General features: G+C 39.2%; 1 protein-coding gene across 3 annotated transcripts in view; it reads left to right on the plus strand.

Annotated features, from left to right (window-relative positions):
- SPEN (spen family transcriptional repressor) overlaps positions 1-23,713 on the plus strand; it is an 88,150-nt gene that overhangs the window by 52,901 nt on the left and 11,536 nt on the right. For 2 of the 3 annotated variants that reach the window (XM_080657594.1, XM_080657596.1), the window contains exons 4-10: positions 5,938-6,098; positions 8,833-9,033; positions 11,578-11,729; positions 16,625-16,750; positions 17,093-17,206; positions 19,568-19,681; positions 20,363-20,463. In XM_080657594.1, the coding sequence (XP_080513720.1) occupies positions 5,938-6,098; positions 8,833-9,033; positions 11,578-11,729; positions 16,625-16,750; positions 17,093-17,206; positions 19,568-19,681; positions 20,363-20,463 (969 nt within the window). The remainder of the gene's footprint in view (positions 1-5,937; positions 6,099-8,832; positions 9,034-11,577; positions 11,730-16,624; positions 16,751-17,092; positions 17,207-19,567; positions 19,682-20,362; positions 20,464-23,713) is intronic. The other variant, XM_080657595.1, reaches the window with a different exon arrangement.

A 23,713-nucleotide genomic window follows, 5' to 3' on the forward strand; every position in this document is an offset into this window, starting at 1 on the left:
AAGTCTACACAGAAAATCTGACCTCACATAGATATGTAATTGAAATAAGAAGAACCTTACAGATCCCTTAAAATGATTTTGTGCCCCCACCCTCATAGGTCCTCAAACCACATTTAGAGAACTGCTGCACTAAAAAGATAGGATTGTCTTGAAAATTTGGACATGTAAAAGAATTGGATGTAGAGAGATTCTTACCTGGGGTAGGGATACATTGCATTTATGAAATTACATGATTTCCCCTCCACATTTAATGGACGCACCAAGGGCAGTGGGCACATTTGGATTTGCCCAAACCTGATGGAAAACCTGCATTTTGCATCTTTTCCCTCTTGACTCAAGCTTACTATTGATTATATATAGAGAAAAAATATTATTAGCTGCCTGATGGAAGAGAAGAGAGGTTTTGGCAAATTGTCACTTGAGATTATATCTGATTTTAATAAATGGATCCTCTTAACTGTTTTAAATGCAAAGTTTTCTAGTTGTTTTAATTGCTCCTCTTAAAAAAAATCCATTTATGCCAGATTTCCCCCTACTTAATTGGAGTAATTGCTTTTTAATCTTCCAGTTGTAAAAACCAACATAGCTCTGGCCAGTGTTCTCAGTGGTTAGTGTCAGCCTACACACCAAAGGGTTGTGAGTTCGATTCCTGGTCAAAGGCATGTACCTGGGTTGCAGGCTTGATCCCTGGCCCTGGTTAGGGCGAGTTCAGGAGGCAACCAATTGATGTCTCTCTCTCACATCGATGTGTCTCTCTTTTCCCCCTTCTCTCCCACTCCCTCCCTCCCACTCTCTCAAAAAATGAATGGGAAAAATACCCTCCAGTGAGGATAAAAAAGAATAAAGAAGAACAACAAAAACTGATATATTTATCATAATCAAATGTTTATAAATATTATAGGGATACAGATATAGAAGTCAGCCATTGGATGTTACTCTTATATGTGAACAAATTTAGTCCTGAATTATCTTATAACTAGAGGCCTGATGCATGAAATTCGTGCAAGAGTAGGCCTTCCTTCCCCTGGCTGCCGGCACCGGCTTTCCTCTGGTACCCAGGACCCAGGCTTCCCTTGCAGCCCCAGCTTCATCGGAAGGTTGTCCAGAAGGATGTCCAGTCTAATTACCATATTATGCTTTTATTCTTATAGATTAGTATACCCAGTGCCTTGACATTTTCCATGTTAAGAGTCAAATGTTCACTGTAGTTCTGTGTATAAAATGGCTGTAGGGACAGGAATAGTTGATTATTTGACACTATAATTGTGTTTAAGAGAGTCCTGGCATCCCATATTCTGTTTGATTATCAATAACTAGAGGCCCGGTGCATGAAATTTCAGCCTGGCATGACCACCAGGGGGCAGCCCGGCCTGTGCCCTCAGCCTGGCCTGTGCCCTCTCGCTCCCCATGGGGAGCAGGCCTAAGCCAGCTGTCGGACATTCCTCTCATAGTCCGGAACCCCTTGCTCCTTACTGCCAGTGAGAGGCTCCCACTATCACTGCTGCGCTCGCCCGCCATGAGCCCAGCTTCTGGCAGAGCAGCGCTCCCCCTGTGGGAGTGCACTGACCACCAGGGGTCAGTTCCTGTGTTGAGCGTCTGCCCCCTGGTGGTCAGTGCGTGTCATAGCGAGCAGTCGTCAATTGCAGATTAGCCTTTTATTATATAGGACTAGAGGCCCAGTGCATGAAAATTCATGCACTGGAGGGTGGGTGTCCCTCAGCCTGGCCTGTCCCCTCTCACAGTCTGGGAGCCCTCAGGGGCAGGAGGCGACTTGGCGATCAGGGGAAGATGACGCCCCCATCACACCTCTGCTGCTGCCACTGCTGGCAGTGCAAGCCTTGGCCGGCCCTGGTTACCTGAGCCTCGGGTGGCCCTGGATGGCTGGGCAGCTGCCATCTTATGGCTGTGGGCACTGCCATCTTTGAGGGCATGGCAGTCAATTAGCATATTCCCTCCTTATTGGCTGTGGGCACCGCCATCTTTGTGAGGGTGTGATGGTTAATTAGCATACTCCCTCTTTATTAGATAGGATTATTATGCAGCCTGGCCAGTGTGGCTCAGTAGTTGAGTGTCGGGAGATTGAACATGCAATCTTGGTGTATAAGGATGACACTCTAACCAACTGAGCTACCTGGCCAGGGCTCAAAAGTTGTATATCATTTTATCATTTGGCAATTCATTTTAAAGCCTTTCCCCCTTTCTAGTTAGCACTTTAGATTGGTCAGCAGATAATTCTACCAGTTAAGTCTTACATCTTGTTTCAAAATTGGTGTGGTAGCAGGGAATTCACCAAGATTGTGATGATATTTATAGCAAATCTATTATCTATGACAATTTTTTAAAAACAATTTTTTTTATTGATATCAGAGGAAGGGAGAGGGAGAGAGCTAGAGACATCAGTGATGAGAGAGAATCATTGATTGGCTGTCTCCTGCACGCCCCTGCCTGGGGATCGAGCCTACAACTCAGGCATGTACCCTTGACCGGAATCAAACCCGGGACCCTTCAGTCCACAGGCTGATGCTCTACTCACTGAGCAAAACCAGCTAGGGCTATGACCATTTTGTCCTCAAAAATTATTGTTATCGTTGATTGATCACCTTCCTCCATTACTTTTTGTTAATATATTTTTATTGATTTCAGAGAGGAAGGGGAGGGAGAGATGGAAACATCGGTAATGAGAGAGAATCATCTATTGGCTGCCTCCTGCATGCCCCTTATTGAGGACTGAGCCCGCAACCTGGGCATGTGCTCTGACTGGGAATCGAAATGTGACCTTCTGGTTCATAGATTGACGTTCAACCAGTGAGCCGCACAGGCCGGGCTTCCTCCATTTTTATATTACAGACTTTTACCGAACTTTGTTTTTGTTGTCTCATTGATCATATCAAAAGCCAGAAATTTTGCTCTCATTTGTTTATTTCTTTTTTTTTTTTTTTATAATGTATTTTATTGATTTTTCACAGAGAGGAAGGGAGAGGAATAGAAAGCTAGAAACATCGATGAGAGAGAAACACCGATCAGCTGCCTCCTGCACACCCCGCACTAGGGACGTGCCCGCAACCAAGGCACATGCCCTTGACCGGAATCGAACCTGGGACCCTTCAGTCCACAGGCCGACGCTCTATCCACTGAGCCAAACCGGTCAGGGCTCATTTGTTTATTTCTTTATTCACTATTGCTAAGGGATTTTGATGTATATAATATTGGTAGCATTGTTACTAAAGAGTTTTCCTTAATGGTTATTTTATTCATTGGAATTAAGTATAACATTCTATACCAGCTGTGGGCAAACTATGGCCCGCGGGCCGGATCTGGCCCATTCGGCTGTTCTATCTGGCCCGCGGAGCCAAAAGAGCGGAGGGTTCTCTTGCTCTCCCCTCCGCTCCTTTATTTTGAATTTATATTAGTTCACACAAACACTCCATCCATGCTTTTGTTCCGGCCCTCCGGTCCAGTTTAAGAACCCATTGTGGCCCTCGAGTCAAAAAGTTTGCCCACCTCTGTTCTACACTGTAGTCATTTGGTGGCCTTGTGAATAATCTTGTATTGGTTGAAGTACTTAGTACATACAACAAACATTTTCTCCTGTATTAAAACAGAATATTAATTTTGTTAACCCTTAATTTGAATGAAAATATAGTATTCTATTCACTTAGTACTAGTAACACTACCTTTGTTGAATGATCCAGGAAAAAATTTTTTATATAGAAGGGAAAATTGAAGCCCTTTCATTTATAGGATGACTTGTTCTGTCTGGAGGCTTTTATTCCTAGTAGTTTGTATTTTGGAGCTTACATATCTCCTTTTGCCCTCACTGGCATAGGTTTATTTCCCTATGTTTCAAACTGCAGAAAGATCTGATAAACTCATGAAGTTTTTATTTTTATTTTTTGTCTTAGCAGGTGAAAGCTAAATAAAAATGCTGTGTGAGTGCTCAGTTATAACACCTTGTTTTCTTAAAATATTTATTTTTTAAAAAAAGCAGTAGCAAATTTGTCTCAGATCCCAGGGCTGGATTTATTAATCAGACTGGCTTAAAGATGGTCTTGGATATGAGAGCTGTAGTCTTAGTGCAAATGATAAAACTATCAAGTCTTTCCTCTACCAAGTGTGTTTAAGCACCTGGCTGGTATGACTAAGTGGTTGAGCGTCAACCCATGAACCCTGTTACTTTCTGGTCAGGGCACATACCCGGGTTGTGGGCTTGATCCCAGGTGGGGGATGTACAGGAGACAGCTGATCCATGTCTCTCTCTCATCAGTGTTTCTATCTCTATATCCCTCTCTCTTCCTTTCTCTCTAAAATCAATAAAAACATATTTTTAAGAAATGGGTTAACCTTCTGGAGTTATATAGAGATAAGGCTTCCATAACAGGAAGGAGTGAGTATGAAGCAAAATTTCAGAAACCTGTAAATAGCTTTTTATTAATCTATTTGAGAAGGCTATGAAAGAACTTAAAACCACCGCAGTCGTGCACATCCAGCACTGAAGAGAATTTTATTATTTATTTATTTATTTATTTTAAATATATTTTTATTGATTTCAGAGAGCAAGGGAGAGGGAGAGAGAAACATCAATGATGAGAGTCATTGATCAGCTGCCTCCTGCCTACTGGGGATTGAGCCTGCAACCTGGGCATGTGCCCTTGACCAGAATCGAACTTAGGACCCTTCAGTCCACAGGCTGACACTCTATCCACTGAGCCAAACTAGCTAGGGCCTAAAGAGAATTTTATATTCCTCACTTAGTTTTTAGGCATAATAAGCTTGCTTAAATATCTCTCTCTTGATCTGACCATGTTGGTAATATTTTTTCTTTGTCTTTCAATTGTCTCCCCATTTGAGGATTGTATTAAATTGAAGAGAGTAATCAATTTCATTGACTTTGATTTTCCACAAAGATCCTAAACTAGTAAGACTCAAGTAACTTACATAGTATTTCTTTATTACACCTTCAAAATTTTTTAAAATTAAAATTACCTGGGAAATTATTTTGGATCTTTATATTTTCCTAAAAATTAATTTATGCATGAGGTGTAGCGGTAGTAATAATAGTAATAGAGCAGTGCTACTTCATTTATTGAAAGCTGTGATATTCCAAACTCTCTAAGCCTATGGGTTATTACTTTTATTTTATTTTTGTTAACCCTCACCCAAGGATATTTTTCCCATTGATTTTTAGATTTAGAAAGAGTGGAAAGGAGGGAGAGGAAGAGGGAGGGAGGGAGGGAGGGAGGGAGAGAGAGAGAGAGAGAGAGAGAAAGAAAGAAACACTGATGTGAGGATGGGGCTGAGGATGGAACCTGCAACCCAGCTATGTGCCCTTGCTTGTCTGGGAATCGAACCCAAGACCCTTTGTGTGTGTGCCGATGCTCTAACCACTGACCCATGCCAGCCAGGGCAACCTGTGGGTTATTTTATTTAATTCCTAACTATGAGATAGATACTACTATTATTATTATTTCTGTTTTATAGATGTGTAAAATGAGGCTTTAGTAAGAGCTTAAATGACTTGTCCAAGAGTTACCTGCTGTATGTCTAAGCTAAGATTTGAATTGTTGTCTCTGAATCAATAACTCATATATCCACTATTCTATTATTATTATGACCCTTAAGTGAATTGTGTTCATTAGTCTTATTTACTTGGAAAAATTATTCAAATTTTGCACTCAAGAATGAAACATTTGCCTTTAGGTGGCATGTGGTAGTGTAAAAGATTGTTTATTTTGCCTCCACATTGTCAGGCCACTGTTTGCTGTCTTCTGCTATCTCTGAAGGTACAGTATGAAATGGTTGTGGAGAGGGTAGGGCATCCTAAAGTCTCAGACCTAAAGTTTAGACCTTTTAATTGTTGCCACTTGTTGATTCTAAGAAGTTTTATATGCTACAGTATTTTGTTTCTCTTTTCACTGAAGTTTTTTTGCCCTTCTGCAGCACTGATTCTAGCAGTAGTTCAAGTGATGACTCTCCAGCCCGGTCAGTTCAATCTGCAGCCGTCCCCGCACCCACTTCCCAGTTGCTTTCATCCCTGGAAAAAGATGAGCCCCGTAAAAGTTTTGGGATCAAAGTTCAGAATCTTCCAGTACGCTCTACAGGTAAACACTATACTTTTCTCTCTGTTGCTTTTGGGGAATGAGAGACTAAGCAACTTGAATGCTATACTTCGTTGTGACAACAAGCTTTTTTTTATGGTGGTTTTAAAAAAAATTGATTTCAGAGAGAGGAAGGGAGAGAGAGAGAGAGAGAGAGAGAGAGAGAGAGAAACATAAACGATGAGAGAGTATCTTCGATTGGCTGCCTCCTGCATGCCTCCTACCGGGGACTGAGCGAGAAACCCCAGCATGTGCCCTGACTGAGAATCAAAACATGACCTCCTGGTTCATGGATCAATGTGCAACCACTGAGCAACACTGGCTGGGCACAGCAAGCTTTTAAAAAAAATTTTGTTTTTCATCACCATTTATTTCCTCTATGCCCTCTTCCTCCACTCCCCCCTCCCAATCATTACATTGTTGTCCATGTCCATGAGTTCTCTCTCTCTCTCTTTTTTTTTAACTTTGCTCCATCCCTCTAACTCTTCCCCTCCTGCACACGACAAGCTTTGTTCTTGTGGTTCATTAACATCTAATGCCATGTAAGAAAAAGCAAGCGATTGTTATAATTTTATGTAGTGTCTAGGTTGTTACATATTTAATCCAGCCTAATGTCAAGGCTGGATTAAATATTTTAATATTAGGGGAAATTTGGTATGATGAAAATGTAGAAATACTATTTTTAGTTAGATTTATTATATTGCTCTGGAGTCCTATGTTATGTGAAATAACTTTAGACATAAAATTATGATAGAAAGCCCATTTCAAAAAATTAAGAGTTTGCCTGGCTGGCATGGCTCAGTGATTGAGAGTTGACCTATGAACCAGGAAGTTACAGTTCAATTCTGGGTTGCTGGCTTGATCCCCAGTAGGGGTGTGCAGGAGGCAGCCAGTCAATGGTTCTCTCTCATCATCATTAATGTTTCTATCTCTCTGCCTCTCTCTTCCTCTCTGAAATCAACAGAAATATGTTTTTAAAAATATTAAGAGTTTAAATGAGGAAAATCATGAATAATGGAAAAGTCTAGTGAAAAGCTATACTGTAGTCTTTCCTTTACTCCTGTTATTTTATTTTATTTTTAAATATATTTTATTGATATTTTACAGAGAGGAAGAGAGAGGGATAGAGAGCTAGAAACATAGATGAGAGAGAAACATCGATCAGCTGCCTCCTGCACACCTCCCACTGGGGATGTGCCCGCAACCAAGGTACATGCCCTTGACCGGAATCGAACCCGGGACCCTTCAGTCCACAGGCCGACGCTCTATCCACTGAGCCAAACCGGTTTCGGCACTCCTGTTATTTTAAATTGACAATACTATACTGTTACTCCTACATTAGGCATATTACCTATGTAAACAACATATGTATAGTCAAAACGAAAAGACCAAACTAAGTATTTCTTGGCTAAGTGCATTTCAGTGATTACTTAAATTATTTATTAAAACAGCCTATAGCCCCACTGGCGTGGCTTAGCTGTTGAGTGTCGAACTATGAACCAGGTCGTCACAGTTCGATTCCTGGTCAGGGCGTATGCCTGGGTTGCTGGCTTGATCCCCAGTGTGGGCATGCATGAGGCAGCCAATCAGTGATTCTCTCTCATCATTAATGTTTCTATCTCTCTGTCCTCCTCCCTTCCTCTAAAAAATAAAATAAAACAGCCTATGAAATCTGCATACCAGGTTTGTGAATAGAGATATTGAGACACAAATGTTGATGATCTTTTGATTTAGATTACTTGGTAATTTAGGAATAGACAAGGGTAAAACTGGCTTGTCTTTTTATATAATCTTGATTCTTATGATGAAGCAAATTAACACAGGACCCACATATGGCATGATTCATCTATGAAATGCCTGAAAGTTGTTTAGGATGTTGCATGCCACTTCCCACACATTTTTATCATTGATACGATGCTTGGGAAGCTAGAAGTATGGTTTTCTTTTTAAAGTCTTTAAAAGTTTTATATATGTTGTTTTCATGTATGTAAAGTTTTTATTATGAAAGTTTTAAAAATATTTTTATTGATTTGAGAGAGGAAGGGAGAAATAGATCAATGAGGAAGGGAGAGGGAGAGAGAAATAGAAAGATCAATGATGAAAAAGAATCATTGCTTGGCTACCTCCTGTATGCACCCCAGTGGGGATCGAGCCTGCAACCCAGGCATGTGCCCTGAGTAGGAATTGAACTGTGACCTCCTGGATCATAGGTTGATGCTCAATCACTGAGCCACACCAGCTGGGTGAAAGTTTTAAACATAACCAAAAGTAGGAATAGCAAAATGAACTCCTCTTACACTATACTCCAGATTAAATAAATAAGTCTTCTAATACTCAATTTATAAGTAATCTCCAAAATGCTTTTTAGAGTTATTGTGTTTGAAAACAATGTTTTAATGCTAACAAAACTTAGGTTAAAAATCAGGCTAATAGCCGAAACCGGTTTGGCTCAGTGGATAGAGCATCGGCCTGCGGACTGAAGGGTCCCGGGTTCGATTCCGGTCAAGGGCATGTACCTTGGTTGCGGGCACATCCCCAGTAGGAGGTGTGCAGGAGGCAGCTGATCGATGTTTCTCTCTCATCGATGTTTCTAACTCTCTATCCCTCTCCGTTCCTCTCTGTAATAAATCAATAAAATATATAAAAAAAAAAAATCAGGCTAATAATCTAGTAGTTTACTTAATGAGTTGTAACTAAATTAGAAAAATAAGCAACTTGTTTTTATTTGGGGATTTAGATACAAGCCTTAAAGATGGCCTTTTCCATGAATTTAAGAAATTTGGAAAGGTGACTTCAGTGCAAATACATGGAGCTTCAGAAGAGAGGTATGGCCTGGTATTCTTTCGACAGCAAGAGGACCAAGAAAAAGCATTGACTGCATCAAAAGGAAAACTTTTCTTTGGCATGCAGATTGAAGTAACAGCATGGATAGGGCCAGGTAAGAGAAAAGGAATTTGTGTAATTTGTATTCCAGCCTATGAAACAGCAGCATAGTATCCTAAATGTGGACACTATTCCAGCTTTATTTATTGTTCAGCTTAATAAACTATGTTATTTTAGTTGGGGAGGGTAAAAATTATTGTTTCTATAAGGGAGAAATGCTGACTTAAATTTTTTTTTTTTTGACTGATTTATTGGTTGCTTCTTGTATGTGCCCTGACCAGGGATTGAACCCACAACCTTGCATGTCAGGACAACGCTCTTACCAATTGAGCTATCCAGCCAGGGCAGAAATGCTGACTTTTAACAGGAGTGACTGAAAGGCAGAGTTTAGCCCCTTATTGCGTCCTGCTTTCCCAAAAGGATTAACTTGATTGAGATAAGGAAATAGTTCCTAGGAGAGTAACAACAGAATTATCCTGAATTAAATTTGAAAATAAACTACTTGTTATATGGATTTGAGGGGCTAGTTAGACCAGTTTCATTTCCATTATGCCCAGCACAATTGGATCTGTTATTCTATCTTCCATGACCTTAAAGATAGAGACAGAAAAGCAGGGGTAACTTAGTGTGACCCATTGAGAATCTCAAGGGGTCATTTTATTAGCTTGAACTTACCTGAAAGGCCTATTGTAGGGCAGGAAGTCTTCTCAGGCATGGCTTGGGCCAATGTCTCTCCAGTTTAGAATCACCTGCAGTGCTTGTTTAAAATGCAGACTCTTGGACTCTACCCCAGCTTGCTGGTTCAGAATTCACATATGCATGTTTGGGAACCCCTAATTTAAGGCATCTTGTGAGTAAATTTGTAAAGGAATGAATAGAAATGTTAAAATTATACAGTCCCATTATGTAGCTGAGATGAATTTTAAGACTAAACTTTGAGCTTTGAATTTATAAGGTAAACATAGCTCATTTTCTTATTTTATTAGACAATTAAGAGGAAAAATAATATTCCTGAAAAGAATGTTATTTGTGTATTAAAACAGGCACAGAGGTGTTAGAGTGAATAATGTAAAATGTGCATAATTTTGTGATAAAACACTAATTCAGAGGAATATTATCTTTTCAAGAGAATTATAGGTTATGTCTTCATGTTCCCACTTCTCTGCGAGTTTTGAGATACTGCCCTAAGTTTTACTGGGTTAAGAGCAGTGCTTATTTAACACATTTGGAATTATATTTAGAATGTCATCTATTTTTGAGGAACTGACATATAATTAGTGAGGATTTTATATAAGTAGTGAGGATCTAATTTAGGGTCATTATTGAGAGCTGATTAACTGATATCCAAGTGGTGGGGCTAGTTTGAGATTTTTACAGTAAAAAAGCATTTTATCTAAATTACAGGGGTCCTCAAACTACAGCCCGCGGGCCACATGCGGCCCGCCGAGGACATTTATCCGGCCTGCCAGGTGCCGCTGCCTGTCCTGCTTAGCAGCCGACTCGTCCCGGGCCCGCAGTGCGCATAGAAATTTGTTCATAGTTTTTTTTTAAAACTATAGTCCGGCCCTCCAACGGTCTGAGGGACAGTGAACTGGCCCCCTGTTTAAAAAGTTTGAGGACCCCTGATCTAAAACATTTACCTAAAACCCAGGATGTAATTGGGTTTTAATCACCTACCAGTGAAGATTTTGAGAAGTTTGGTTAATTTCAAGCATAGGAAAGCTGAAGCTACTTTTCAAGATGGGACAACATGAAACACCTGTTTAATGGGATATTTGAAACCAATCAAATTTGAGTATAGAGACTTGGTTGGAATTCTGCTGTTGGATGATTTGTCATAAATGTTGTTTTGTATTGAAATGTATGGAGCTGATTTCTTCTTTAGGTCAAGCACCTCTTGGAATTGGACATTAAAATAAGGGCTTTTGATCATAAGAAATAGAAACCTGAAGAGTCATTTAGTCTTTTTCTAGTTGTCATTGAGGTCTGTACAACACCAAAAGAAGATATTTCATAAGTGTTGTTTCAGTCCGTTACCATGCAATTATTATTCTTGTATCTAAAATTTGCTGCATTGAGACAGGCATTTGGGTTGTGTTGGTTATGATTAGTATGACAAATGTAAAATCTTAAGTATTTCATAAAATGTTGAAAGTAAATTAAATAATGAAGCTGGACTGATTTCAGCCGACTTTTACGTATAGTTTATACTCCACATTGAGAGCCTGCAACATAATTTTGGAACTTAAGATTAGGCTAAAATTATCATTTTTCCTGGGGTTTAAAATATATTTCTGTGTTAAGTGATTATTTTTTCAACAAATCAACTTGCAGATAGAAATTCTGTCCACTTTCCTATTTTAAAAATCAAAGTGTTACTTCCCTCTACTTTTGGGACAAGTTCATTAGCCTTTGTATTCTTCTTTTGCTTTGGCGTTAATAAGAGCTATTTCTGAAGGTGTGTATAATTTTTCAGATTTTATGAGTCTCAAGCCCAATGTTTCAGAGATTTATTTTCTTAAATGTAGATTTCCCCCTGTGATATATAAATACACATCAAAACACTTCTCTTTTTACTCTGCCCCCATCCCACTTATAGAAACAGAAAGTGAAAATGAATTTCGCCCTTTGGATGAAAGGATAGATGAATTTCATCCTAAAGCAACAAGAACCCTCTTTATTGGCAACCTTGAAAAAACCACTACTTACCATGATCTTCGAAACATTTTCCAGCGCTTTGGTGAAATTGTGGTATGTTGCTTTTTACAATAAAAACAGTTTTAGGTCTTTTTCATAAGACAAAGCAAAGTTACAGATTCATATTTGGAAAGATGATATTTAGATGGTGTAATGAATGTTTTTTTAATTTGTCCTATGTGTTTTTAACTCTTGCTAAAACATGATCTAGCAATACCCATTGGAGAGTATTTATGTGTGTATGTAAAAATGCATAATATATATTTCTCTTTATTTTGTTTACATATATATTTTCCTATCCAGTTTTTCTATCTTCCTTTTCCTGTTGGGTGCTGTTTCAGTGTCATCTCTAGTCCTGTGGATTGAAAGGGAAATCTGGAAGAGAAAATATATTTGTAAGAAAGAAGCAGCAGAATAGTGTGTGATTACTGTTACTACGGTGCTCATAAGAAAGTACCTTGGGGATTACTAGAACATGGATATCATGCTGAAAGCTCAGTTCTATTTTGAAATTTTAAAATCACTTTAAATTATTTAAAATCATTTTAGAATCACTTTTTATATTAGGCAAATCATAGTTAGGTTTAGGAGTAGAAGGGTTTTTCTGTTCCCTGTGGCTCAAAACTTGAGTCAGTTTATAGTGAAAATAGTTTGGCCTGGCTGGTGTGGCTCAGTGGTTGAGCATCGGCCCATGAACCAGGAGGTCATGGTTTTATTTGGTTTGATTTCCCGTCAGGGCACATGCCTGGGTTTCGGGCTCGATCCCCAGTGTGGGGCGTGCAGGAGGCAGCTGATCAACGATTCTCTGTCATCATTGATGTTTCTATTTCTCTTTCCCTCTCCCCTCCTCTCTCTGAAATCAATAAAAGCCTATTTTTAAAAATTTTTGATTATTAAAAACATAGTTTGGTTACAGCTCTTGGGATATACTGTTTTTGTTCTTAATTTTATTAAAAATTTTTTAAAATCTTTATTGTTTAAAGTATTACATATGTCCCTCCCCCCCCCATTGCCCCCTTATAGGGGGATGTACTTTTGTGTATTGTGATTGAAAAAATAGGGAAGTTACTTCTTAATTTTTTTAGACTTTCTTTATATTAATAACAGAGAAGTCGCCCTAGTATATTTGTACTTGCAGAGTTTAAACATGTTATAGGTAGGAATAGCTCTTACTAATCTTTCAGATGCGTGTGTGTCCTTTGTCTGTCTATCCATCTATCTTATATACCAGCAATTTTTAACCTTTTTCATCTCATGGAACCCATAAACTAATTACTAAAATTCTGCAGCACACAAATAATTTGATTCATTCACACCAGACAACTATTGTATTAGCTGTTGTCATTTTTTTATTTGACAATCTGAAGGAAAAGAGGTCAGTGCTGCTCACTAAATAGGCAGGTATTGCATGTTTTAAATATTGTATGGCAGCCCTGGCCAGTGTGGCTCACTTGGTCAAGTGTCCTCCCATGTACCAAAAGGTTACCGGTTCGATTCCTGGTAAGGGCACATGTTTGGGTCATGGGATAGAGATCTAGTAAGGGCTCGCTAGAGGCAGAATCGATGTTTCTCTCCCTCCCTCCCTCTCTCTCTCTCAAATCAATAAAAACATAAAAAAATTTTTGCAGCACACCAGTTGTGCCTCTTATAACTCACCAATTGAAAAATCACTCTTATACACTAATGCGCTAAGCAAAGGATCCATTTATTTATTCATTCATTCATTTTCCTCACCTGAAGATATTTTTTCCATTGATTTCTAGAGAGAGTGTAAGGGAGGTGAGAGAAAGAGAGAGAGAGAGAGACATATCAATGTGAGAGAGATATATCAATTGGCTGCCTCCTGCACATACCCCTACGGAGGCAACCGAGTACATACCCTTGACTGGGAATGAAACCCATGGCTCTTCTGTCCACAGGCCGATCGATGTTCTAACCACTGAGCAAATTGGCCAGAGAGGGGGGTCCCCCTTTTTTTAAATGGCCATATAATCTAGTCCTGTGATTAAAACATTATTTGTGCCTATGGCTGATGTAAACCTCATTTTACTGGGGGTGGGGGGTGGGGCAAGAGAATGAAGTGGTTGATAGAAAGTAAAGAAAAAGCAGAGATAATATATTTAGAGAAATATACCAGCAAAATATTCATCTTACTCTTTCTCTAAATTATTTTGATTTTTTAAAGTTCTTTTATTTTTTCATGTGTGTAGTGGTGTACTCTAATTCTAGTTCTATTGCCTATCTAGATGAGTGACTTGGAGTTCACATTCCTATCTGAACTTCAGCTTTTTCTGCCTTGGCATTCATGAGTCTATGAATTGATAAAGCTTTCAGATATACTTTTATTCAAATGTAGATGCTACTTTAAATTTTGGAGGGGTATAAGAAGTTTTATTTGGACACATAGGCACATTTTTATCACCAAGGTTGCTAAAATTAGAATACTTGTGTTTGAGAGCTATGCTTCTCACTAAGGAGGACATATCAGTATTCTTTTTGGAAACCATAATATCATCATGTTTGCAATTGCTCTTGGTTATCACTATTTTAATGAAACACAAACTTTGGGGAAATAGTCTGATAACAGATTATGCTATAGCTAGAAAGAACCTAGTAGTTAGTGAGTCTACCCACCATATTCTTTGGAGATTGTTTCTCTTCAGTAGAGTTATCCTGGGTTATTGCATTCTACTTAATAGTGAAAATCAAAGTGAATGCTTACCATTACTTACAACAATTTTGAGTATAAATTATTGGTTCTTTAAAGAACCCATCATACAGCTTTTAAATATATTCATTTTGCTGTTTCAGGTTTTTATTGATTTGTGACTGTTAAGGAGGCTTAGATAATCATAATATTTACTCTGCAATATATGGTCCAGGTGATTATTGTTTAAGTCAGTGTTTTGCCCTTCAAGTGTCTGGTTTCTCTGGACCATTCTCCTGTGTAAGCTAGGTTCTTTTTCACCACCTTCTCTAGGCAGGATCAGTCTGAATGGGACTACAGGTTTTGAGCATTCCAAAGAGATGTGGTGTTCCTTTATAGAGTTTTTCTTTAATCTAGGGATGATGTTCTGATGCGTTTTCACAAAGTAGTTTAGTTATTTATATATCTACTAGAGGCCCGGTACACGAAATTCATGCACAGGGGTGGGGGGGGGCGTGTGTCCCTCAGCCCAGCCTGCACCCTCTACAATCTGGGACCCCTCGAGGGATGTCCGACTGCCCGTTTAGTCGGATATCCCTCTCACAATCCAGGACTGCTGGCTCCCAACCACTTGCCTGCCTGCCTGCCAGCCCGATTGCCCCTAAACTGCCCTCCCTTGCCAGCCTGGTTGCCCCCAACTGCCCTCCCCTGCAGGCCTGGTTGCCCCCAATTGCCCTCCTCTGCTGGCCCGGTCACCCCTAATTTCCCTCCCTTGCCAGCCTGGTCACCCCTAACTGCCCTCCCCTGCCAGCCCAATTGCCCCTAACTGCCCTCCCCTGTTGGCCTGGTCGCCCGCAACTGCCCTCCCCTGCCAGCCCAGTCACCCCTAACTGCCCTCCCTTGCCAGCCTGGTCACCCCTAACTGCCCTCCCCTGCCAGCCCAATTGCCCCTAACTGCCCTCCCCTGTTGGCCTGGTCGCCCCCAACTGCCCTCCCCTGCCAGCCCGGTCACCCCTAACTGCCCTCCCTTGCCAGCCTGGTCACCCCTAACTGCCCCCCCTGCCGGTCTGGTTGCCCCCAAATGTCCTCCCCTGCATGCCTGGTCCCCCCCCCAACTGCCCTCCCCTGCAGGCCTGGTTGCTCCCAACTGTCCTCCCCTGCAGGCCTGGTTACCCTTAACTGCCCTCTCCTGCTGGCCCAATCACCCTTAACTGTCCTCCCCTGCAGGCCTGGTCCCTCCCCACTGCCCTCCCCTACTGGCCATCTTGTGGCGGCCATCTTGTGTGTTGGAGGGATGGTCAATTTGCATATTACCTCTTTTTATATAGGATTCATATTGGATATGAGAGATCATTACCATATTTATCAATCACCAGGCTTGGTTCAGTGAGATATACTGATAGAATGAGACTTCTATTTTAGAATTGCATATTTTAAATCACTTTTGAAAACTTGATTTCTTTGTTATTTTTACTCTTCTCAAATATCATTATTTTAGCTTTTATTTTATTTTTATTTATTCCATCACCATTTATCCCCTCTGTGCCCTCTTTCATCTCCATCACCCCTCCGCCTCTTCATCCTACAATCATCACACTGTTGTCCATGTCCATGAGTTCTCTCTCTTTTACTTTTTCCTTTTTTGCTCAATTCCTCCACCCACCCCAACACGGATAGTATTTATTTATTTATTTACTTACTTACTTACTTATTAAATATATATTGATTTTAGGAAGGGAGAGATAAAAACATCAATGATGAGAGAGAATCATTGATTGGCTGCCTCCTGCATGCCCCCCACTGAGGATCAAGCCCGTAATCTAGGCATGTGCCCTTGACCAGAATCAAACCTGGGACCCTTCAGTCCACTGAGCCAAACCAGCCAGGGCCAGATAGTATATTTTAAATGGCCTGTCCCTAGTAAGTCCTTCAGATACTGCAGAATTATTTTTTAGGTTTTCATAAAATAGGCTGCCTTTTCTTTACTATCATACATTTTTCTTAAAGCAGGTATTATAAATTTCAAATTTTGAGTTGTAGTGCAGTTGCTCTTCTGAAGAGAGCTTCATGGGAAAGATTTCGTGGTTTGTGATTACAAATGCTGTTATGTAGGTTTTTAGACTAATTTATAGTTTCATGAAGATGTACAATTTTAACTAAGAAAATTATTTTTGGGAATATGACTATTTTGAGAAATATATACCTCATATGGACTTGGTTTATTTTGATTTATTTTCTTGTTGAAAATAAATTTCTGATTACTTTTTTTGTATCATTAAGTGGTATCCATTGGCCTTTTCAGGATATTGATATTAAAAAAGTTAATGGAGTTCCTCAGTACGCATTTTTGCAATACTGTGATATTGCCAGCGTTTGTAAGGCTATTAAGAAGATGGATGGGGAATACCTTGGAAATAACCGCCTTAAGGTAAAGAAATTTGCATAAGTTATTGTACTGTTACGATTTTTAAGATTTGGAGGTGTTTTGGTTTTTTTGCATATGTCTCATTTTTTAAGTTTTCAGTAATACTGTTAGATAACCTAAAGGTGGTACATTTCCGCATTCTCATTCTGTTATACTATAATCTAAATTAAGACTTGCTTATTTAGGCAGGATTACTTTTTTGGTAAGTTTTTACTTGATATAACCCAATGGTTTCCACTTGAGATGTTGGTTTGACGAGATTCCTACAGAAGACAGGTTTTCTCAGAATTCTGTAGTTGAATAATTGGTGACTTTACTGACAGAAATTTCGCCTTTTATATTCAGCTGGGTTTTGGAAAGAGCATGCCTACAAACTGCGTGTGGTTAGATGGGCTTTCTGCAAATGTGTCGGATCAATATTTAACACGACATTTCTGCCGATATGGGCCTGTGATAAAGGTAGGTGGGAGGTTTTGGTATGTAGTTTAAAGCTACTTCTGACTCTCTTTTCTGGATATTCTGTCCTTTCAGTCTCAATTTCTAGTGCCAACTTTTTCTTTTCTTTAATAACTCATATGTTAAAATTCTCTTTTCTAAAATTTGGCCTAGAAGGGCAGCTCAACTATGTATTAACTTACGATATGAATATTTTGAAAAACTATTTTGAACCAGCTGAGATGATTAATTTTGAAACTAATGTACACAATACTGTTAAATAGAATGTTTCTTAGAGATTTTTATAATTTATCTCACAGTAAAATTAGACAGTCTTTTTTTTTTTAATATATTTTTATTGATTTCAGAGAGGAAGGGAAGGGAGAGAGAGCTAGAAACATCAATGATGAGAGAGAATCATTGATCGGCTGCCTCCTGCACACCCCCCACTGGGAATCGAGCCTACAACCCAGGCATGTTGCCCTGACCAAGAATCATACCCGGGACCGTTCAGCCCATAAGCCGACACTCTAGCCACTGAGCCAAACTGGCTAGGGCTTTTTTTTTTTTTTTTTAAATGTATATTTTTATTGATTTCAGAGAGGAATGGAGAGAGAGGGAAATGTCAATGAAGAGAGAGAATCATTGATCGGCTACCTCCTGCATGACCCACACTGGGGATTGAGCCCACAACCTGGGCATGTTTCTTGATCGGGAATTGAACCGTGACTTTCTGGTTCATAGGTCAGTGCTCAACCACTGAGCCATGCCAGCTGGGCAAAATTAGACAGTCTTATTACATAACTAGAGGCTCGGCACACGAAATTCATGAATGGGTAGGGTCCCTAGGCTTGGCCAGCGATCAGGGCCAATCAGGGCCTTCCTTCCCCTGGCTGCTGGCTGGGGCCTTCCTTGGTTTCACGCTATCCCCTCGTGGTCAGCGCACGTCATAGCGAGTGGTTGAACTCCCGGTCAGTCAAACTCCCAAGGGGACAATTTGCATATTAGCCATTTATTGTAGAGGATTATTCATATTCACACTAATATGTAATTAGACTTGATTTTTTTTAAGTGATGATAACTTTATCGAGACAGTCACACAACAGAATATTCATCTAATCAATGTTTATGTAACAGACCCACAAACAAAACAGGAAAACGATCTCTGGCCCCATTCCATTATGTAAAGGTAAAGCTTTTAAAAAAGCAGATTTACACTGTGGTGGACATGTTGCATAATTTTGACATTTCTTTAAATGTAGCTTTTGTTGATTGGAGAAATACATGTTAAAGACTGCTAGTTTAAATAAAAATCCAACAGCTTTAAGATGATAGTGCCACTTACGACTAAGAGTCACTAAAATTTTTTGTTGATCCAGTACTCAACATTTTTTTCTCTCTGCCAAGAGTATTGATTTTTTTTTTTAAGCTAAAACTAGAATGCTTACTTAAATGTAGCAGGTTCTCAAATAGCATTGTTTTTTGTTTTTTTTTTAATATATTTTATTGATTTTTTACAGAGAGGAAGGGAGAGGGATAGAGAGTTAGAAACATCGATGAAAGAGAAACATCGATCAGCTGCCTCCTGCACACTCCCCACCGGGGATGTGCCCGCAACCAAGGTACATGCCCTTGACCGGAATCGAACCTGGGACCCTTAAGTCCGCAGACCGACGCTCTATCCACTGAGCCAAACCGGTCAGGGCTCAAATAGCATTGTTTTGTTCCATGTCATTTCATTATAATGTTGATGAGATGATGTTGGAACTTAACTCTTGTTTATAGCAGTTAGCCTGTGGTAAAATTTGTTTAACTATATGTCATTTTGCTTAAAGTCACAGAACCTATCAACAATGTTAAAGTGGACAGTATTCAGTCAATGTGGAAAATAAAGTAAAATACAGAAAAGCAAAATAAAGGAATAATATACCTCAAGCCACAGTAACCATGATTCTAAACAGTCCCTACACATCTTATTGTTTTCACTACAATATGCATCATCAGGAAAAGCCTGAAATTTTTTCTAGAATAAAATGTGTATAAGTAGCCCTAGCCGGTTTGGTTCAGTGGATAGAGCTTCAGCCTGCTGACTGAAGGGTCCCGGGTTCAATTCCAGTCAAGGACATGTATCTTAGTTGCAGGCTTGATCCCCATGCACGAGGCAGCCAATCAATGTGTCTTTCTGTCTCTCCCCCTCCACTCTCTCTCTAAAAATCAATGGAAAAATATCATTGAGTGAGGATTAACAAAAATAAAATAAGTAAGTAAATAAAATGTATGTAAGTATATTTTATCTTGACAGTGTCCTTGTGACTTAGGAGTTTGTTTGGGACTCATACTACGTCTAGTGGATGAGGCTCTTTTTTGTTGTGTTCTCTTTTACAGGTGGTGTTTGACCGCTTAAAAGGCATGGCCCTGATCATCTACAATGAAATTGAATATGCACAAGCAGCTGTAAAAGAGACCAAGGGGAGGAAAATCGGTGGGAATAAAATTAAGGTATGTAGAAGGAAGGTAAAACAAAGAAGCAAAACAAAGTCATATTCAGATCCTGCCCTCTTTTTTTTGTTTAAATGTCTTCTTTTTATTGATTTCAGAATGTCTTCTTTTTATTGATTTCAGAGAGAGGAAGGGAGAGGAAGAGATAGAAACATCAATGATGAGAGAGAATCATTGATGATAATTAGATTGAAATAAGCCTTTTCCAAATAATACATCCATTTAAAAAAAAGGTATTGATAGATGATGGATATTATATGCTTTTTAGTGACTCAGAGGCCCAGCTGTGAGTAGTTTAACTGTTCTTCCATAGTTTATTGTATGTTCTTACTATGGTTCCAGCAAATTTATGCACAACAGAGATTGCAGGATTTAGTTGTTCTGATTATTTAATTGACGACCTAGAATCCTGCTAGGTATCATTTCAGTTTTCCGTTTTGTTTATCCCGCTCCTTCTAGAACCTTATAATTCTTTATCAAGATTTATGTAGAATTTGAGAGAGATTTCAGAGTAACAAAATACAGTTTGTTATGAGGGCTATTTCACTTAATTGAGAAAGATTGCTCTTTCTTGAAATAGTCTTGAGGACTATTTTGGGAAGAATTTAAAAATTTGGTAATACTTTTCATTTTTTAAATCTGAAACTTGCAGCATACACCTGCTATTCTTTTTTCTTTAAGGTGGATTTTGCAAACCGGGAAAGTCAGCTGGCATTTTATCACTGTATGGAAAAATCTGGTCAAGATATCAGAGACTTTTATGAAATGTTAATGGAAAGAAGGTATGTATTTTAAAGTTATCAGCATAGCTTGATTTTTAAAAATTATAATACATAAAATTTAGATGGGATTAAATTTTATTTTTCATCTCTTATTTCTACTCTTATTCCAAAAAACCTTTTTCCTTCATACAGAAATGGGTTTATTTTTATGAATCCCGTTTTCATGTGGCTCACGGGAGTTGGGTAACCTATCTGTATTTCTCACTGACTACTCCTACCTTTTGCCACATTAGTATAGATCATCCTGCTGTATAGTTTTGAATTATATATAACAACATGTTGAAGTACATTATAAATTATTAAATGCCCTGTATATTTAGAAATGAGAACATCCAGGTTGTCGACATACATGTGCTTATACAATTAGTTTTTAAAAAAAACTTTCAAAAGACTAAAGAGCTTTCTTTTAAATTCAAATCTCTTAAATTTGTGAGTCAGTAATCTAAAATATACATAAATTGCTAACTTTAGCAATGTAAAAAGTAAACCTTATTTCTCTCGTTTTTTCAATCAATCATGGTATGTAGTTTTTGATATTTTTTCTGCTGCTTGTACGAACCAATACAGTTCAGAATAATTTAAGATCTCACTGTCTGAATCATGTTATTTCTGTTAGCTTAAAACTGCCCCCAAACTGATGATTGATTCTTTTTCAGACTGACTGAATATATTAAAATATCCTAACATATGTCACCACATTCAATAGCTGATCACGTTTGAAATTGGAAGCTATCATCCATATGATCAAGCTGGTTGTCCAAACATGTCTATGAGATTAAGACTTCTGGAATTTTACCATTAGATCTCCACCCCCATACATGTGTTAGACAAAAGGCTGTGTGTGAAAAATGTCTTTAGACATTCTAGTTTAAGTATAAAAGGCTCTTTGACAAGAATGAGCCAAATCCTGATCAAGCAGCTAAAAACCTGTTGAATGCATTCTCTTTTTACTGCCTCTTGTCACTTCATTTTTATTTAAATCATAGAAGGTATATATTTCTTTGAGTCATTTCCATGTGGAATATTGTGTAGTGGTCATTGAATAACTTGGAAGGTATTTCTTTTTTAAAATATATTTCTTTTGATTTCAGAGAGGAAAGGAGAGGGAAAGATAGAAACATCAATGATGAAAGAGAATCATTGATTGGTTGCCTCCTGCATGCCCCCTACTGGGGATTGAGCCTGCAATTCTGGCATGTGCCCTGACCAGAAATCGAACCGTGACCTCCTGGTTCATAGGTTGATGCTCCACCACTGAGTCACACCAGCCAGGCAACTTGGAAGGTTTTTAATCCTCACCCTAGGATATGTTTTTTTATTGGTTTTGGAGAGAGAAACATTGGTGTGAGAGAGAAACATTGATCGGTTGCCTCCTGTATGTGCCCCAACCAGGGATTGAACCTGCAACCTAGGTATGTGCAACTTTTTTGGTATATGGGACAATGCTCCAACCAACTGAACCACCCAGCTGGGGCCTTAACTTGGAAAGCTTTTAAATGCAAAATGTCTCCCACAGCCAAATTCCCAAAAGTTCAACCTTCTGCATGCCCTCTACCAGGGATTGAGTCCACCACCTGGGCATATGCCCTGACCTGGAATTGAACCCATCACCTTCAGGTGCAAGGGACCGTGCCCAACCAACTGAGCCACACTAGCCAGGGCAAAGCTTAACCTTCTTGATGGTTTTTCACTAGTAGTTTGGAATCCACATTCCAAAAGATAAAAAATCAAACAGTCCTCCATAACCTTAGTGTTGATACAAGGCTTTTCTTTGTCAAGTGTGTGTGTGTGTGTGTGTGTGTGTGTGTGTGTGTGTGTGTGTGTGTGAAAGAGGGAGGAAGGGAGGGAGAGAAAAAGAAAACGCATAGGCACACACCCATGCATACATATGCAAGAGAATGTAGGTATATGTAGAGATAGAGAAAAGTTTTTTATCCTGGCTCAGTTTGCAGTTATCATTAATACTTTAAGTTGTAACAGGAATTCTTACCCATAATTGAGTGGAAAGTGTTGGTGGTCTACTGGTACCTAACACATAAGAAAATCCATTAAGATCCTCTGTTTGTATATTAAATATTTTTCAAAGAACAGTATCTTTTGAGGTTGGATAATATTGTGTGGATGTTAATTTTTATTTTATTTTTTAAATATATTTTTATTGATTATAGAGAGGAAGGGAGAGGGAAGAGAGAGATAGAAACATCAATGATGAGAAAAAACCACTGATAGGCTGCCTACTGCATGCCCCCCACTACGGTTCAAGCCGGTAACCCGGGCATTGTGCCCTTGACCCGAATCGAACCCAGGTCCCTTCAGTCTGCCAGCTGACACTCTACCCACTGAGCCAAACCAGCTAGGATTGGATGTTAATTTTTATATATTACTACTTAAATTCACTTATTTTACTGATGATCTGATTCCAACTTTTTTCTTTGATTCTTACCCATGGTTATTTAATCCCTGTTGAATGAGGTTTATAGTATCTACCAAAGTAGGAAATGGGAGGGTGTGGGACTTCACTGTGAACTAGTTTTGCCTCATTTGGTTTCAGATGGTAGTGCTTATGGAAAATTAGAAGTCAAGAAAAGTAGTCCACAGGTGGAGGATGCTTGAGTAGAACTTAGTGGTCTGCTTTTGCCATAGAGCTGAAGGTAGTCATCTCACTGAATAGTTGATGCATGAAATGAAAAAAATGCTTTACCTCTGATAGATCAACTCAGGAATGCAAATGACGTCCCATTTGCATAAGGGCTTGCAGTTTAAAGTAGTATTTCATTTATTCCCTCAAATACTACGTCAGAAACATAGTGTATTTGTTTTGTTTTTTTAATATATTTCTTTATTGATTTCAGAGAGGAAGGGAGAAGGAGAGAGAGATAGAAACATCAATGATGAGAGAGAATCATCGATCGGCTGCCTCCTGCACGCCCCCCCACTGGGGATCGAGCCCGCAACCCAGGCATGTGCCCTTGGCCGGAATCGAACCTGGGACCCTTCGGTCCGCAGACGCTCTATCCACTGAGCCAAGCCGGCTAGGGCAGAAACATAGTGTATTTGTTTCTCGATTATCTTTTGGCAGGAAAGTAATTATAAAAGACTTAGAAATGTGGGGACGTGATACCCCTTAATGCTGGTGCTTATTAAAAGCCACAGTACCAAATACTAAAGGGATAAAATGGGTTAAACTACTGCTATTCAATAGAAATATAATGTAAGCTACATCTGTGGTTTTAAATTTTCTAATAGCCAC

Source organism: Plecotus auritus (assembly GCF_963455305.1).
Source record: "Plecotus auritus genome assembly, chromosome: 2".
In the NCBI taxonomy this organism is placed as follows: Eukaryota; Metazoa; Chordata; class Mammalia; order Chiroptera; family Vespertilionidae; genus Plecotus; species Plecotus auritus.